Source organism: Hippoglossus stenolepis, chromosome 4 (assembly GCF_022539355.2).
Source record: "Hippoglossus stenolepis isolate QCI-W04-F060 chromosome 4, HSTE1.2, whole genome shotgun sequence".
In the NCBI taxonomy this organism is placed as follows: Eukaryota; Metazoa; Chordata; class Actinopteri; order Pleuronectiformes; family Pleuronectidae; genus Hippoglossus; species Hippoglossus stenolepis.
The window spans coordinates 3,471,695-3,487,506 of record NC_061486.1 but is presented as its reverse complement, the minus strand read 5'-3'; the positions used below and the strand labels follow the sequence as shown (position 1 = coordinate 3,487,506).

The window sequence follows — 15,812 nt, the reverse complement described above, 5'->3', positions numbered from 1 at the left end:
CTGCTGATGTAAAACTAAACTGAACTTGTGAAATATCACAATACAGAAGTGATCACAGACACTGAATCAGGCCGTCGGTCTTTCTCTGCTCTCTGTCACAATACAGAACTGACCGAGGCCGTCTCAAAAACTGACGGTCTTTCTCTCTCTCTCTCTTGCACCTCTATATGTGGATAGATAGATAGATAGATGGATGGATGGATGGATGGATGGATGGATGGATGGTGTGAGTGGGTGTGTTAAACGGCAGAGGAACTCCTTCATATAAAAAGCTCATGCAGCAGCTCAAATCATTCACAGCTACAGAAGAAGGAAACGCCACATGAAATACCGCTTACTGTCACTACAGGTAAGAACGCATTTTATGAGCTCATATAAAACAACAGCAACTTAAAACTTAATTTGTTCTTATTTCATATGTTTCTTCTTCTCATTGTATTGTTTTTCACTATTAATCATTTGGTGCTAGTAGAAGTTTATTTTTATTATTATTATAATAATATTTATTTTTTTAATTTTTTCAGGCAAATGAATTGGCTTTTTGAGGGCTTTAATTATTATTATTATTTTTTCAGGCAAATGAATTGGCTTTTTGAGGGTTTGCAGAAAAAAGTTTGCAGAAAATTAGTTTTGTTTTTGTTTCTTTATTTGCTTATTTATATTTTAGATTATAATCTTAAGTAAAAGTAACTTGCACGTTTTTAAATTGCTATCAAAGAAAAACATATTGTAATCTTTATTGTTGTCGATTTGTTTTCCTAGATCCAGAAAACAATTCAGTTTGATTGTGTCAGTAAACTTTCTGACCACTTGGTGGCGGTAGCGCGTCCATTCGCTTTTTGCCAGCCCCTCCGATAAACCCCAGAGAAGAAGACGGTGAAAGCGTTTCCGCCAAGATGGTCGTCGGTGCCTTCCCCATCGCCAAGCTCCTCTACCTGGGAGTGAGGCAGATGAGCAAACCGGTGGCGAATCGGATCAAAGCCGGAGCCCGGAGGAGCGAGTTCTTTAAGAGCTACATCTGTCTGCCGCCGGCCCAGAGTGAGTACACCGAGCTAACGGCTGCTAATGACCGCTAGCTCCGTGTCCGAGTCCCGGAAGGTGGATCGGCTCGGGCAGGGCCGACACGACCAATGACATCGCTCGGGTTAAGACCGCTTATCCAATCACGTTCATGGGTCTTTGTGGCTGACCAATAGCAGCGAGGGTAGCTTTGAAGAGGGCGGGTCTTGTCTGTCATTGAACAGGGTGCATTAAATAATAAAAATGAATAAAAGTGTTTTTCACAGGACAGGACGTGTCTTTACCTCAGGTCATGTTCATTGTGTCCTATCAGGAGGAAATGTTATAGTTCAGAAAATGGCAGGTGAAGCTAATAATAGCATAATGTTATAATACTGTATCTGTCATCATTGTACAACAATACAGGGAATACGATGCATTGAAATCCAAACAGCAATAACATAATACATGGTTATACCAATTCAAATAAGTTAAGAATGAATTAAAAGTAACAGTGTTGAAAAGTAAGCTGTGTTCTTGATCGGGTAAAATGATGAGTCACATTCCAGGACAGCAAGTCGGTGGGGGGGGGCTGCTTTACTGCTTTTGTAAGTGTAACAAGTGTTTAAAATGTGCCAGACGAGGTGCAAAGGTTAATGAGATACAAGACAGAATCAACATGTTTCCTTAGTGAGTGGTGTGATTGGGGGGTTGGGATGAATGAGAGCTTGAGGCGGTTGTTCTTAAACTTATAGATTCTGTCACGTCTGCCTAAAGGTGAGCGGTCAAATTCAGAGAGCCGAATGTGTGACGGCTCATGAATGAATACAAGAGGAATTGCTTGTAAAGGTTTTAGGGTGGAGCTCGCTGCCTTTCCATAAATAACGTCACCATAGTCCAAAGACGGAGAGAAACACTGCTTCACTAAATGTTTTCTTCTGAACGAAGGGAAGCAAGATTTGTTCTTAAAAAAAAATCCCAGTCTCATGTCAGACAACAACATATCAACATGGACTCTAAAGGTCAGTTTCTCATCAATGCAGATGCCAAGATATTTATAGTAAATATAACTAATGTAAATATATATATTCTTTATTGTCTCCTAGAACTTTAAGCAAAAAAGCCTCTCTAGCTCTAAATAATTACCATTGATTTTCATAGACATTTCTATTATTCACACAAAACATTGCAAAAGACGACGGCCTTTACATTTAAACTCCTGTGTCTCTGATCGTAGATGTATTTGCAGGTGTATCATTCAGCACATTTGTGCATATTTGAGAAACCAAAGTCTTTTTTAGTGAAAGCCTAACTTCCATGTGCTTGTGTACTGTATGTTCATTCTCCTCACAGTTTACCACTGGGTCGAGATGAGAACCAAGATGCGGATCATGGGCTTTCGGGGCTCCACCATTAAGCCGCTGAATGAGGACATGGCTGCGGAGCTGGGCGCAGAGTTGCTGGGAGAGGCAATCATCTTCCTCATCGGCACTGGATGCATGGTGCTGGAGTACAGCAGGCAGGCCTCTAATTCTCGCCGCAAAGAGGAGGAGCTGACTGAGACCATCACAAGCCTACAGACTCAACTAGCAGAACTCTCCCTGACCACAGAGACTATGGATGCTCGCCTGAGAGAGTTCAACAGGCAGCTGGTGTCCTTTCCTACTCCAAATAAGTGATTAAATAAGTAATTTGCTTGATATAATGGCACTTTCTGTTGATCTGTGTGTGAAGGAATAATTGCACCAACTTAGTACAGCCATGTGTACAACCTGAAGACAACCCTGCTTCACACACTGTCCCCTAAACCCATAACTTAGGGTGAAGAGGTGGACATGAGCATTTCAGTGCCCTGTGGATTCTATCATTGGCTCAAGTATTGAGCCTGGGTTTTAAAGGGGGATTGCTATGATATTCATAGTGTTTTTCTGTGGTTCATCTTGCATGTTCATGATAAGACTTGACTGTATATAAATATTAAAAGAGGAAGATTATTGTGACCCTAAAGGTAATATATTTGATGACAAATTCAGCATAAAACCTTTTATTTCAGTGATTGTCATAGACCAGAATCTCTTAGCAAACACAGATTTCTATGCTTTATTGGCTTCATTTGAGACTCTGGGTCACATCAGTGGATTATTTTTGACAGTATCTGCCCCTAAAGTTTCATGTTCACATATCACGTTGTATTTACTCTGAATCCCTTGGCTGGTTTGTGTGCACTGGATGTGATGACAACTGTAAATTGAAGCTGTAAAATAAAAAGCTATGCTGTCTGTTAATGGGGATGGTGCCACATTACAATCAATTAGTCCAATTGTATTTGTACAGCACATATTCACAAATCAACAATCTGTACAAGGTGCATCCTACATGCTCCGTCTTTAAGCCTTGAGTAGTGGAAGGAAAAACTTAGCCAAACAAACTGTATGACATCCCCTCAGTAGTCAGTTACTAGATGTATACAAGAAATGGGCAATAAAATAAAGATTCAGTGTGTAATCTGTTTTTTACACTATATATTATTTTATATTCCATTCACATTCTCTATTTCTTTACACTTAAGTATTATTATCCTTACACTTAAGAATAGCATGTTACTTAACACTGACTAATGCCTATTTTTGACTCTTGCTTCTGTATTTTACATTTGCACATATTGTGCTTCCACTTTTATTTGTCACATGCAAGTTAACACAGGGTCAACAGTACAATGTAGGATGTTGGACAAGAAGAAACCGGTCAGCTCAGCCGTGAAGTAGTTAAATTAAAATAAAAGAAAGGTATAAAGAGCTTAATAAAGTCCAATTCAAAACCAAAACTACAAACATTCAGAGGTGCAGTGAGGCATTCGTAGCAAGTGAAGTAACAACTAACTGTATGGAGTGTGTGTGAATAGTTGTGATTCCCATTTTTCCAAATAAAGTACAGGCAGGAAAAAGAGGTGCAGATGGTTGTTAGTCATGAGTTGACGGTTTAGGAACCTGTGGGACTAATACAGGATCTGATCTTATCTTATAAAATACCACACTGCAGAAAAGGAGGAAATGAATCAAAACGAGAATAATTTAGATATAGTCTCATAGATCCTCCCCTTCTTTACAGCAGTGCATTATCTCAATAATACTAATAATGAATATGATTATTACACCTCATTCGGTGAATATGACTTTAACCATGAGGATGATCATGTGAACCAATGTTCGAAACAGATGAATTTAGACAAATCCAAATAAAATAGAACCCGGGCAGGAAGTGAAAAGGCGGCTGTGTTTAAAACACTACATTACCCAGCATGCCTTGAATGTAAACACCACACCACTTCCGGAGTGAATCCAAGTTCCCGACGAAACCAAAACCAGCGAAACTCGCGTTGTCGCCTCACAAACACAAAATTTAGCGAAAACATTAGCTCGGTTAGAAACAAGGTTTGAATGTTTATCAACGAAACATAAAATACACGAAAGAGAAAAGCCGCACAATACACGCGCCTGTGTGAGTGTGTGCGCGCGCAGGTTTCGTGCTCCAACGTCCGGTTTGAGGTGTCGACGCTAGGGGACGCTGGCGACCCTCTCACACATCTACCGCTGCTGACCCGCGCGACTGGCGAGAGAGGAGGTAGGCCGCGACCCGATTCCTGCTTTTATTCCGCACCGCAGCGCCGCTAAAACCCGCCCGGGCGACGTGTGAGCGCCCGCGAGCCCTCGGTGCCGAACGCCGAACAACCGTCGCGGCTCTCGTGTGTTTTCTCCCTTTACGCGCAAAAGCTACTTTGTCCTGCAGAGCGGTTGGCCGGGCGTTAGCTAACCTCAGGGTGCTAGCAGCGTTAGCCTCGTAGCGGCAACCTGGAGGAGTGGGGGGGGGCAGGACAAAAACAACCACAGCCAAACGAACTGTTGATTGTTTCGCGCGCGCGTGTGTGCGTGTTTGCTCCGACACGGCGGAGGAGGTGAGATTTAAATCGTTCGTGGATCTGCGGGAGAACGGGGGGGGATCGTGTGTTGGGTGTTGTGCTCCTCCACCGCTGTTATCTTAGCTAGCCGGCTAACGTAGCCTGTTTGGGCTCCAGACTGCCGCGCAACAGATATCGATTTGAAAAGTTAGCAAAGACGCGGGTGTTGTTAGCTCTGCGTGACCGCTCTCCGCTTCCCCCCCCCTCCCCCTCCTTTTTATTTGCTTTGCTAGAGAAATAAACTTGCAGACCAGAAACGCCCGAAAACACGATGAGTGTTGACGTGAAGAAACTGAAGGTGAACGAGCTGAAAGAGGAGCTCCAGCGCCGCGGCCTGGACACCAAAGGCCTGAAGGCGGACCTGGTGGTGAGGCTGAGATCCGCGCTGGAGGCGGACTCGCCGGATGATGCTGCGGAGCCCGGGGAGCAGGCGGGCGACGTCGGCCGGGACTTCCAGGACAACGACGGAGACGAAGATGGAGATGATGCGGAAGAAGAAGCAGGTAAGCCCCGAGTTAATAAGTTCCTGGAGAGGGATCTGTTGCTTTCAATAAGACAGGGGATTTAAATAATCAGAATAATAAGATTTGACAAAACTTTGTCGATTGTTGATGCAGCAGCAGAAAGGTTCAGAATGATAAGAGAATAAAAAGATGCAATAGAGGACAAATTAAATAAAGTATGCACATTATATACACGTTTCACTGTAGTGGTTTGTATATAACTGTTATAAAGTGAAGTGCAATGAAGTAGAATACAAAAATGTACATAAATATCAGGACATATTGTGATATGCACATGACACAAATGTGCAAAAAGTTTTTTCCCCGTTAGAAATAGTGAAAATAGAGAAAAAAAGTATTACAGCAGTTTAGATATTTATATATATATGTATAAGTATTCATACACTACACTTTTTATTCATCTGCTGCCACCTGGTCCTGTACATATATTCTTCATTCACCTTAACTGTACATTATTAATGTCTGTATTAATTACCTCAATGCACTTAATGCAGTTTTCACAGCCAGTTATCCTATTCCAGAGTAGTCACATAGACTACTCTCACTTTATAAGTTTAGTAAACTGCAAAGTGAACTTGACTTTTTCTTTTTAACCCCATACAACCTGTTGGCAGGAAGTCACTCAGGTATTTTCAGTGACTGCCCCTTCTACATGTTGATTTGTGTCTGTGAGAATACATTTGCAGATAAGAAGGAAAGGGGAAGAGTGCATTGTTTATGTTCTTGAGGGAGACCTTAACGTTTTGAATCTCCCTTTTTATTTGCAGATGCAGTAGAGGATTTGGATGATGATGATGATGATGGTGGTGATGATGAAGATGCAGAAGATGGGCGTGTTGATCCAGTTGATGGGCGTGTTGATCCAGATGATGGGCCTGCTGATGCAGATGATGGGCGTGTTGATGCAGATGATGGGCGTGTTGATGCAGATGATGGACGTGATGATCCAGAAGATGTGGCTGATGATGGAGATGATGGGGTTGATGATGGAGACGATGGGGTTGATGATGGAGATCGACTGGCTGAAGCTGACGATGCTGCCCTTGAAGAGGAAGATGAGGGAAGAGATTCAGGCGGTTATTACGAGGAAGAGGAGGCGGACGGCGAGCCCTACGCAAGTCAACCAGCATCAGACTCGGGCCACAGCATGCCTGACTTCACAGCAGATGTCGATATACACAAAGCTGACAATATGTCTGAGGAAACGCCTGAACCTGTGCCTGAACCAGAGGGGACAGCTGAGAACAAACCAGGTGATTTAACCACGGACGTTTTGCTTCAGGTGCATCATGTGGGACTGCAAACTTCACTTAAACTTTTAATGTTCAGTAATTAAACTAAATTAGACGAAATATTCCCCACCAGGGTAGTGAAGATGGATAAAAAAACAAAGTTAAGAGAGAAACTCTATATCCACAGCAAAGATTTGCAGATTTTTTTATTGGTGACAGAAATGTTACTTAGAGGATGGCACAAGTCATAAGTATTTTAATTACCTAGTTAAAGTTGGTATACAGTTTGCCCTGCTCTGTGGTTGCCTACTTCTGAATTGTTAAAATGGGTCAAATACAGAGGACCACTTAACCCACAGCTGCATATTAACAGTTTCAGATGTAGCAGAATCCTTTTTAGAAATTCAGACAGTTAATTAAAAACTGGTTGGTGTTGCCAAAATCAAAATGCAGTTCTGCAAAGAAATATAACAGCCTCGGGCTCAGTTAATACAAAGACCCAACACACTAATTACCTGTGCCCATGTTTGAACTCATCTCTCCTGATTTATTGATTAGTTTCAGTGTGTAGCACCTGTTGATGTAGCCCAAAGACATGAGGGCAACACATTGGAAACATCTCTTTACTACATCGCCGCCAACAACGCAACAAAATGTTACTTACTGCAGATACGTTTTTTTATTGCAATTGATTGTAATGTAACACTGAACATGTAGCTCACTTTCATTGTTCATTTATAACTTTAGAAGTAAAAGTGGAGATCAAAACCGAAGAGGACACCGAGCCTGTTGGAGACGGACAGCAGGAAAACCAAGAGGCAGAACAGAAACGCGACGAAGATGACGCTGCTCAGGTCGAAGAAGTCAAAATGGAATCCGATCGAGGCAGAGAGCACAGCCGCAAGAGACCATATGAGGAGAGCAGGAGCTACGGCTATTACGAGCACCGAGAGGACAAGAGGTATGTGCATCATCAATTGTGATCTTTTAAATCGATGCTACCTGCTGGTGTTATGAATTACCACAAAAGTACGTTAGAATCAACAGCAGAATAAGTGAAATACATGTAATTGAAAGTGGCTGTTAACATCAAACTCTGTGATTGTACAGATCTCGCACACCACAACCTCCTGCTGAAGACGAGGAGGAGATCATAGATGACACTCTTGTTACCATTGACACATGTAAGTAAAATAATGAGATCTGTCTTGTTAATACCTGGTGTTAACATGTGTAGTGGGTGATCGGATCTCACCGCTCTATGTACCTCAGACCTGTCATTAGGTGCATGTGGACATGTGTGTGTGTGTGTGTGTGTGTGTGTGTGTGGTGTTCTCCTCGGGTTCTGGGATCATCATAAGCTACACAACTCTTTTATATAATCAACCGCTCATAGTGATGAATTTAACCTGGGACAAACGTGATCACTAGAAGTTTCCACTGTAGAATTTAGTCAGGAGGAGGCGGAGCGAGATTTGTCGGAGCCTCCTCACAATTTTCTGTTCTCTCTCTCTTCTCTTCTTCCGACAATGATTCCTTGACGGAGTAACTCTAGATTATATTTGAAGTGGAGGCTGTTTGGCTGCATTCACACCTTTGAGCTTAGATAACTCATTCACTTTACAGCAGTACATTTATTATGCAAACTAAATTTTGGCTTCTTTTCAGACAACTGTGATCTGCACTTCAAAGTGTCCAGAGATCGCTACAGTGGATACCCATTGACCATCGAAGGCTTTGCCTACCTGTGGGCCGGAGCACGCGCTTCCCATGGCGTCACCCAGGGTCGTGTGTGTTATGAGATGAAGGTAATATACACAGAATGAATATCTTCCTCTAGTAACTAGCTGGTTTTTAAACTTGACAGATAAAACTACTCAAATGGCAGATTTTTCTGAAGGAGCTAGAGCATTTCATGTAGCTGGTGTGAATAAACCATTTCTGCATATCATCTCCACACATGAAAAAGGGTCCTTGATGCACAAGGCTTGCTGTATTTAGTAAATGGTGTATGAGGAGCTCCTTTTGTTCGTTTCTCCTATTTGCATACAGTGAGCTATTGGAAACTAACTGGTTGGACAGTCATTATACAAATGAATCAGGAAACTGTTACACACTGTCGTGACCATGAACTCAATCATAACAAGAAGTAAACGCATTCAAGATCGTTAACTACCTTCTAGTTGCGTGACTGGTTCCATGTTTATGGTATCAAAGATTTCCTGAAGCTCGTCTCTTGGCTTGTGTTTGACCGAATTTTTCTCTCATTTCTTCAGATCAATGAGGAGATTCCCGTGAAGCACCTTCCCAGCAGTGAGCCGGATCCCCATGTGGTCCGAATCGGATGGTCCCTCAACCACTGCAGCACTCAGCTTGGTGAGTGAAGCAACTGTCCCAACAATTAAGATGTTGTTTTGGAATGCATGAATGAATTTGCTGTATCGGAGATCTGTGTTCTTAAATAGAAACGATGCATTTTGTCATGTTTTAGGTGAGGAGGCCTTCTCCTATGGATACGGAGGAACAGGAAAGAAATCAGAAGACTGTAAGTTTTCAGACTACGGGGAGAAGTTTGGTGAAAACGACGTCATCGGCTGTTACATTGTAAGTTATGGCAACAGCAATTCAACTATTTCATTTTGTTTTAACATCGTATAACTCTTTTTTTGATCATTGATCTTATAATTTGAGTAATTCGTCTTTGGTTTGGTGGTTTTAACTAATCTTTATGAATTACTTTCATGCTGTCATTGTAGGACTTTGACGGCAGTGAAGGGGTGGAGATGACATATTCAAAGAATGGAGTGGGGTTGGGTGTGGCTTTTCGGACAACCAAGGAGGAGCTGGCAGGTCGTGCCCTGTTCCCTCATGTGCTGGTGAAGAATTGTGCTGTTGAGTTCAACTTTGGACAGAAGCCGGAGCCTTACTTCCCCCCACCAGAGGGATACACCTACATTCACAATCTGGGGATGGAGGACAAAATCCGAGGCACAAAGGGACCTGCCAGCAAATCTGACTGCGAGGTAGGCCAGCATGGAAAAGAGAGAATTGTGTATTTAATCTGACACAAAGAGATAAAGCTCCTAAGAAAGATATTTACTGCTTTTCAGTTTGTTTTTTAATTTAATTTTATATACACGTTTGAACGGATCGATGGAATAAGAACAAAATTCTACTGATTGTAACTTTTACATCCAAATAACTTTAGATTTTTTAGGATTTTTAATAGGAACTGGACTTAACTCAGATTTATTTAATTTCTTCTGTCACCTGTTTCCAGATTTTGATGATGGTTGGCCTCCCTGCCTGTGGAAAGACTACTTGGGCCATCAAGCATGCCCAGACCAACCCTGAGAAGAAGTACAACATTCTGGGCACAAACGCCATCATGGACAAGATGAAGGTTGGTTTGAGCCACCGCCCGAACAACACGCACACAAACTGTTGAACAGTCTCTTCACTGCCGTTTGTCCGTTTGTCCCGCAGGTCATGGGCCTACGCCGCCAAAAGAACTACGCCGGCCGCTGGGACATTCTGATTCAGCAGGCCACCCAGTGTCTGAACAGGCTGATCGAGATCGCCGCCCGCAAGAGACGCAACTACATCCTTGACCAGGTACTGCCATCCCACCCACACTCTGCTCTGATTCTCGCCATAGTCAATGTGCCCTGATGTTCACTCTCTCTAATGGAATATTTATTTATCTTTCAGGGTGGCTCTGTGTATTATAGAGTAGAAGAAGCATTGATCACCCTCTTGTCACTTGCTTGTCATGCATTGTTAAGGAAAACTGATTAATGGCTCTCATAAGTGACAGAATATTTCATGTTTTCATCCCTCCGTATATTTGCACTTGCTATTTCTTGTCATGATACAGTACTGTTTGTCTTGTGAATTTCAACAATGTACAAGTAAACCATGACTATGTAAAGATGTTGAGAAACAAGTAAGCTCTGACTGGTGAGTAAGAAAAACACCTTCTGTTGCTAATTTTAATAAGACAGAGTTGATAGCTTTTTTAAAAGCTATTTTTGAGCGAGATACATGGAGCTTTTGAGTGTGTGTTTTAATAAATTGACCCTCAAGGTAAGTAATGACTAACGGCCTCTAGATTTTCAGATCCATATCAGCGAATGTGCAAAAAGGTAGGTTGGTCTTAAATGGACACTGGGTTTTCATTGGACACTGTGAGTACGTGCAGGTGGGTTATATCTGTCTCTGTTGTGTTCTTGACTGGGACTAGAGTCCGTATGAAGATGAGGTAAGTCAAGGTAAGTGTTTTGAGGGACCCGTCAGAATAGCAAGTTATTCTTCTTTGTTCGGTTTATCGGCGGCTGGCAAGTAACGTCACGGTGCATTACCGCCCTCTGCTGTGCTGGAGCACCGTTCCTGGAGGTATTTATTTGGGTCGCATGTTTCTGTAGTTTGAGTTTTAAAGCTATTTCAACTCGATGGTGGTTTTAAAACAATTTAATATCTTCTTTACTGATTGTTCCAACATATAGACATACATTTATATAAATATTATTCTGACATTAACATTGCTCTTACTAATAACTGCTGTGGTGTCATGTTGGTCAGTGTACAAACAGCTGATTGTTGTTGAGCACTTATTTGCAGCTGGTATTTAGAGTTACTTTGCCATTGAGTGGTAAAGTGTGTGTAACTGCTGGTGACAGCACATTGTCTGTTTAAATAACACAATGCAGAATGATGCTCAGTTTATTCTTATCATCTGCATGTTTGTCGTTGACCTGTATTGGTTTGAATTGTTAATTGAATCTTTAAATTAGTTGAATACAGGTTTGTTATCTAGAAGTAGTGGAAGCGGTTTCAGATTTCAATGCCCTCGGATGTGTTGCAATATTTTGAATCTTCTTAAAGCAAAGTGTGAACGTGCTGCATGTTGCTATGGTGTTTGCTTTATGCTGGTATGAGTTTTTATTTAAAATTGTGGCCTCACAAATAACAATGGCGATAAAACCTCATGTGGGCTTGAGGTTTTATGGAGGGAGTTCATGTTTATGAGGCAGGACTTGTAGCGTGGTATAGAAATGCAGCTCTTTTAACATTCCCAGTTCAAAGTGGCTTCCATTAAGTTGACTAACTCCTGGCAAGATAAATATATTTCCTAAATCTCAACATGTAACCAATGGTAGTAACGCATCACCTCTTTATTAATGAGACATGTCGGTTAATGGCGGTTTAGGTTTGTGACTTTTACTCTTTTATATTCATTTTAGTGAGTAATGGAAACTGCACGACACATTTGGAAAACATTGCTTGTTGCATCATCCTAACTTTGCATTTACGCTGTTCTGTTGTGCAAATGCTTAACAGCTTGGGTTTTATTTGTTGGTCACCTTGTATGGCAACGATTGTTCGAAGTAGAATTGCGTAATAACTCCAACTATATGTAAAAACATGTTTTAAAGGCAGCACAGTATTAAGAGATAACGTTTTAATATTGATTGATCAGTACATGCATATGTTAATGTTAAGTAACTGAGGAAAGGTGCAGTGTAGCCAGTCTAGATATTTTTGGGTCCCTCTATGTCCAAAGTTAATGTCCATCAGAAGTCACCGGAACCTGGATCCACGGATGCGCAGGTAAGTCTGTGGAGTGACGAGAGGCCGTTAGCACTTGAGAAAAAACCGTAGACTTGACATCCGAGCCAAACCTCTCTCACTTCATTATTGCAGGGTTCCAGCTTCCTTCCAGTGGAAAGCCATTACAAGTAAACAATAACAAACAAGCTTCTACTTCTTTCTTGTCACCATTGCTAGACAAATGTATATGGATCAGCAAGGAGACGAAAAATGCGTCCTTTTGAAGGTTTTCAACGCAAGGCTATTGTAATTTGTCCCACGGACGAGGATTTAAAAGAACGAACATTAAAGCAAACCAATGAGCAGGGGAAGGATGTGCCCGATCATGCTGTTTTAGAAATGAAAGGTAGGAATGCTGTGGAAACAACAAAACACCAGATCTACTTTTTTACTTTTTCTATGTGTTGTCTCTAAAATCAAACTTGGAAGATGCCCCCTACCCCCTCCCCCTCCCCTATCATAGCCTTTGGCCAGATATCAGACCTGGACATTATTTAAAAAAAAACAAAAAAAACAGCCCACATGAATTTAATTCTTACTTTTGCCCTCAATCTGCCACATGCCATTCAGCTTACTTCTGATGCACTGCAAACTGAGACTCTGGCCTCGCTGAGCTCATGTAACCGTAGAGATAACGTTACACACTTGGGCTTCCCCCTGAAAACGATATTTCCAAATGGCAAACTTACAAGCAGTCACATGCTGGAGTTGTTGGAAGTTAATTTGTAATAAGCGTTACATCAGCTGTCCTTGGTTTGCAGTGCTGTTTCCTCTTCTCACCAACCTTCTAGTTGTCCCCTTTGTGCCCCTCCCCACCTCCTCCGATGTCTCCTCCCTCCCCCGTGTCTGCTTAAACAAATGTTTCCTCCATGTTCCCCTGGAGGTAATGTTTGTTACCTTTACCCCGCCCTCTGCTTTCATCTATTTGCTCGTACTTTCTTTATGATTCCCACTGACCCTGTATGGTACTAATTATTTTTCATTTTGTTTTCCGGTGGTGTGGCTGCTCTGGTCTTCACTACATCCCTCCCCCACCCCTTTCTTTCTCTCTCCTCCTCTCTCCATCCGTCTCTTGCTGGATGGGCTCTCTCTCTCCTCCTGTGGTCACCTCTGTCACTCTCCAAGCCAACTTTACTCTCCCTGAGGCTTGCGACTTCCTGGAGGCGGTGACGCACATTGAGCTGCCGCAAGAGGAGGCTGAAAAGCTGCTGAAGCAGTACAATGAGGAGGGCCGCAAGGCTGGCCCGCCCCCTGAAAAACGCTTCGACAACAGGCAGGGTGGGTTCCGCGGCCGTGGCGCCAGTGGCGGTAGCTTCCAGCGGTATGATAACCGTGAAGGATCCCGCGGCAGCTACCAGAACCGCAGTGGAGATGGAGGCAGTGGCTACAGAGGAAGTGAGCACTACGTCCTATTTGTTTCTGATCTCTTACAGCCATAGCATTTTTTAAATTCAAATCACGTATTCTTCTGTAAGATGATCACCTCGTACAAAAGTTACAGCTTTTATAGGTGTTTTAAATGCTAAGCTCTGTGTTTTTTGTAGTAACAATATGTAATTGTGTGCATTATACTGTATATTACTGTTGTAACATAATGTGTGTTCATGGCAGGCTACAACCGTGGCAGCTATAACCAAAGTCGTTGGGGCAACCGCGACGGAGCGTCTGATTCACGCAGTGGATACAGCCGCAGCCAGCCGTCGGGAGCAAGCTACAATCGCCCGGCTCCTTACAAGGGGGGAGGATACAGCCAGGTATTTACCATCACCTCTTTCACAGTATGAACGTTTAGAGATGATAAAATGATATAAAAAAACAACTTATTAAATGAATCTCTTCAACTTCTTGTTCCACCACCAGGGCTACAGCCAGAGCTACAGTCCAGGGTACAGCCAAGGCAGCTACAACCAGAATTACTACGGCAACTACAGTCAGTACCCAGGATACAGCCAGAGCTACAGCCAGACACCGACCACTGCACAGACCTACAACCACCACCAGCAACAGCCACAGCAGCAGCAAGCGCAGCAGCAGCCACAGCCACAGCAGCAGCAAACACAGAGCTACAACCAGCAATATCAGCAGGTACGGTTGAGTTCCTTCCTGCCTCTTGTCTTTAGCTTTGACCAACAAGTGATCATCCACCAACATGTGCTGAGGGAATGAGTGTTTTTCTAAAAGTAAAAGACCTGATGCCAAAGGGGCAAAAATGGAAATGCTGGGACAGCGTGAGGGGAAAACTGTGAAGTTCATTATGTTACATCTATTTAATCTTCTGTATGATGGGAGCACGGGTTCATGTACTGACACACAAACGTCGCTCTCATGTTCACTTTATGGACAATGACGCAAATGCGCATGCAGCAAATAGCACTACACACAATGCACACGGAGCTAAACACTATCTAGTTAGAGACGTGTATTGTTTCATAATGAAACCATGAGGACGGCCTCAGTCTGGATAATTAAACCGAAACACTGAACGTTCTCACTGTTGTTTTTCTCTCTACCCCCCCAGTATGCTCAGCAGTGGCAGCAGTACTACCAGAACCAGAACCAGTGGAACCAGTACTACAGCCAGTACGGCAGCTACCCTGGACAGGGCAGCCACGGCTCCTCCTCTGGTTCCCAGTAGCTTTGCCCCTCATCTGTACCTGCATCCACCTGTGTCCTAAACACCTCCGACCTCTGCGGCAAATTGATTTTTGTACAGTTCCACATAAAGTCACCACCCATAACTGTGTCTGTGTGGTTTAACACAGTATCATGCATTATTCACAGATCAGTATACAGTTTAATGTCTCTGCATTTATCTTTTGTTTTTACTGAATTGTCTTACTCTGAGCAGGGACTGTGAGGTGGTAGATGATAGGTATCAAACATTTAATGAATGTTATCTATTATGCATTGAATGTGGACGTCTGTTGAACTTCAAACCCCCATTTTCTACAGGTTGAAGAGGTGATAGTTTATTTCAAGGAGGCATAGAGTGAAAAAGTGACAGGGCAGGAAAACGCAGCGAACCCTGAATAACTTCGTGTATTGAGAAGCTTAACAAAAGAACAAAATTGCATGCTTTTTACCATCAAGACCCCCTCTCCCCTCTCCTTTGTCTTGCTTTTTAATTTTCAGTTACCAAATGAGAACATTTTATTTTTCTCTGATAGAATTCAAACCATTGTGGAACATTTTTTTATAGGTGTTGATACTGTAGTATTTAAACATTAATCCCATCTCTGATTGAGAAGATCTTGCCACTTATTGTTGAGTAGTTGTATGTGCATTTTTTTTTTTTTATCACTTTGTGATTGCTGTTCATTGAATCCAGTAGTTTAATCCTGTTTTGTCAAACCCACTTTTTTCTACCTGAAAATGAAAACCTGATATTGACAAGTTACCCAAATTGTCTTTTTGTCTTTATACAATAAATGCAATTGTATGCGCCTGTAAATGTTTCACGTTCTCCTTTTGTGGTCAAACACGACACATGAA

At 42.4% G+C, this 15,812-nt stretch overlaps 2 protein-coding genes across 3 annotated transcripts; both read left to right on the top strand.

Moving 5' to 3' along the window:
• The first annotated feature begins 853 nt into the window (after positions 1-853).
• opa3 (outer mitochondrial membrane lipid metabolism regulator OPA3) lies at positions 854-3,306 on the top strand. Its single transcript, XM_035155453.2, has 2 exons — positions 854-1,038; positions 2,353-3,306. The coding sequence occupies exons 1-2, from the start codon at positions 897-899 to the stop codon at positions 2,676-2,678; spliced, it is 468 nt and encodes a 155-aa protein (XP_035011344.1). The 5' UTR covers positions 854-896; the 3' UTR covers positions 2,679-3,306.
• Positions 3,307-4,482: 1,176 nt separating this feature from the next.
• hnrnpul1 (heterogeneous nuclear ribonucleoprotein U-like 1) lies at positions 4,483-15,771 on the top strand. 2 transcript variants are annotated; one of them, XM_035153782.2, is made up of 16 exons: positions 4,483-4,620; positions 5,188-5,457; positions 6,246-6,731; positions 7,458-7,671; positions 7,821-7,894; positions 8,379-8,518; positions 8,987-9,086; positions 9,202-9,314; positions 9,467-9,733; positions 9,991-10,113; positions 10,197-10,325; positions 12,498-12,666; positions 13,446-13,715; positions 13,932-14,074; positions 14,181-14,405; positions 14,839-15,771. In XM_035153782.2, exons 2-16 carry the CDS (start codon positions 5,226-5,228, stop codon positions 14,953-14,955), a joined length of 2,802 nt encoding a protein of 933 aa, XP_035009673.1. In that variant the 5' UTR covers positions 4,483-4,620; positions 5,188-5,225; the 3' UTR covers positions 14,956-15,771. The 2 variants fall into 2 exon arrangements, with proteins under 2 accessions (XP_035009673.1, XP_035009674.1); XM_035153783.2 differs by lacking the exon at positions 4,483-4,620 and adding an exon at positions 4,632-4,951.
• The last annotated feature ends 41 nt before the right edge of the window (positions 15,772-15,812 follow it).

What these genes read in the sequence shown, in the direction of transcription:
- opa3 (XM_035155453.2), top strand. Translation starts at nt 897, where the DNA reads ATGGTCGTCGGTGCCTTCCCCATCGCCAAGCTCCTCTACCTGGGAGTG. An exon ending in CTGTCTGCCGCCGGCCCAGA is followed by an intron (nt 1,039 to 2,352) that starts GTGAGTACACCG and finishes TTCTCCTCACAG; the next exon opens with TTTACCACTGGGTCGAGATG.
- hnrnpul1 (XM_035153782.2), top strand. Translation starts at nt 5,226, where the DNA reads ATGAGTGTTGACGTGAAGAAACTGAAGGTGAACGAGCTGAAAGAGGAG. An exon ending in ACGTCATCGGCTGTTACATT is followed by an intron (nt 9,315 to 9,466) that starts GTAAGTTATGGC and finishes CTGTCATTGTAG; the next exon opens with GACTTTGACGGCAGTGAAGG. An exon ending in AGGCAGTGGCTACAGAGGAA is followed by an intron (nt 13,716 to 13,931) that starts GTGAGCACTACG and finishes TGTTCATGGCAG; the next exon opens with GCTACAACCGTGGCAGCTAT.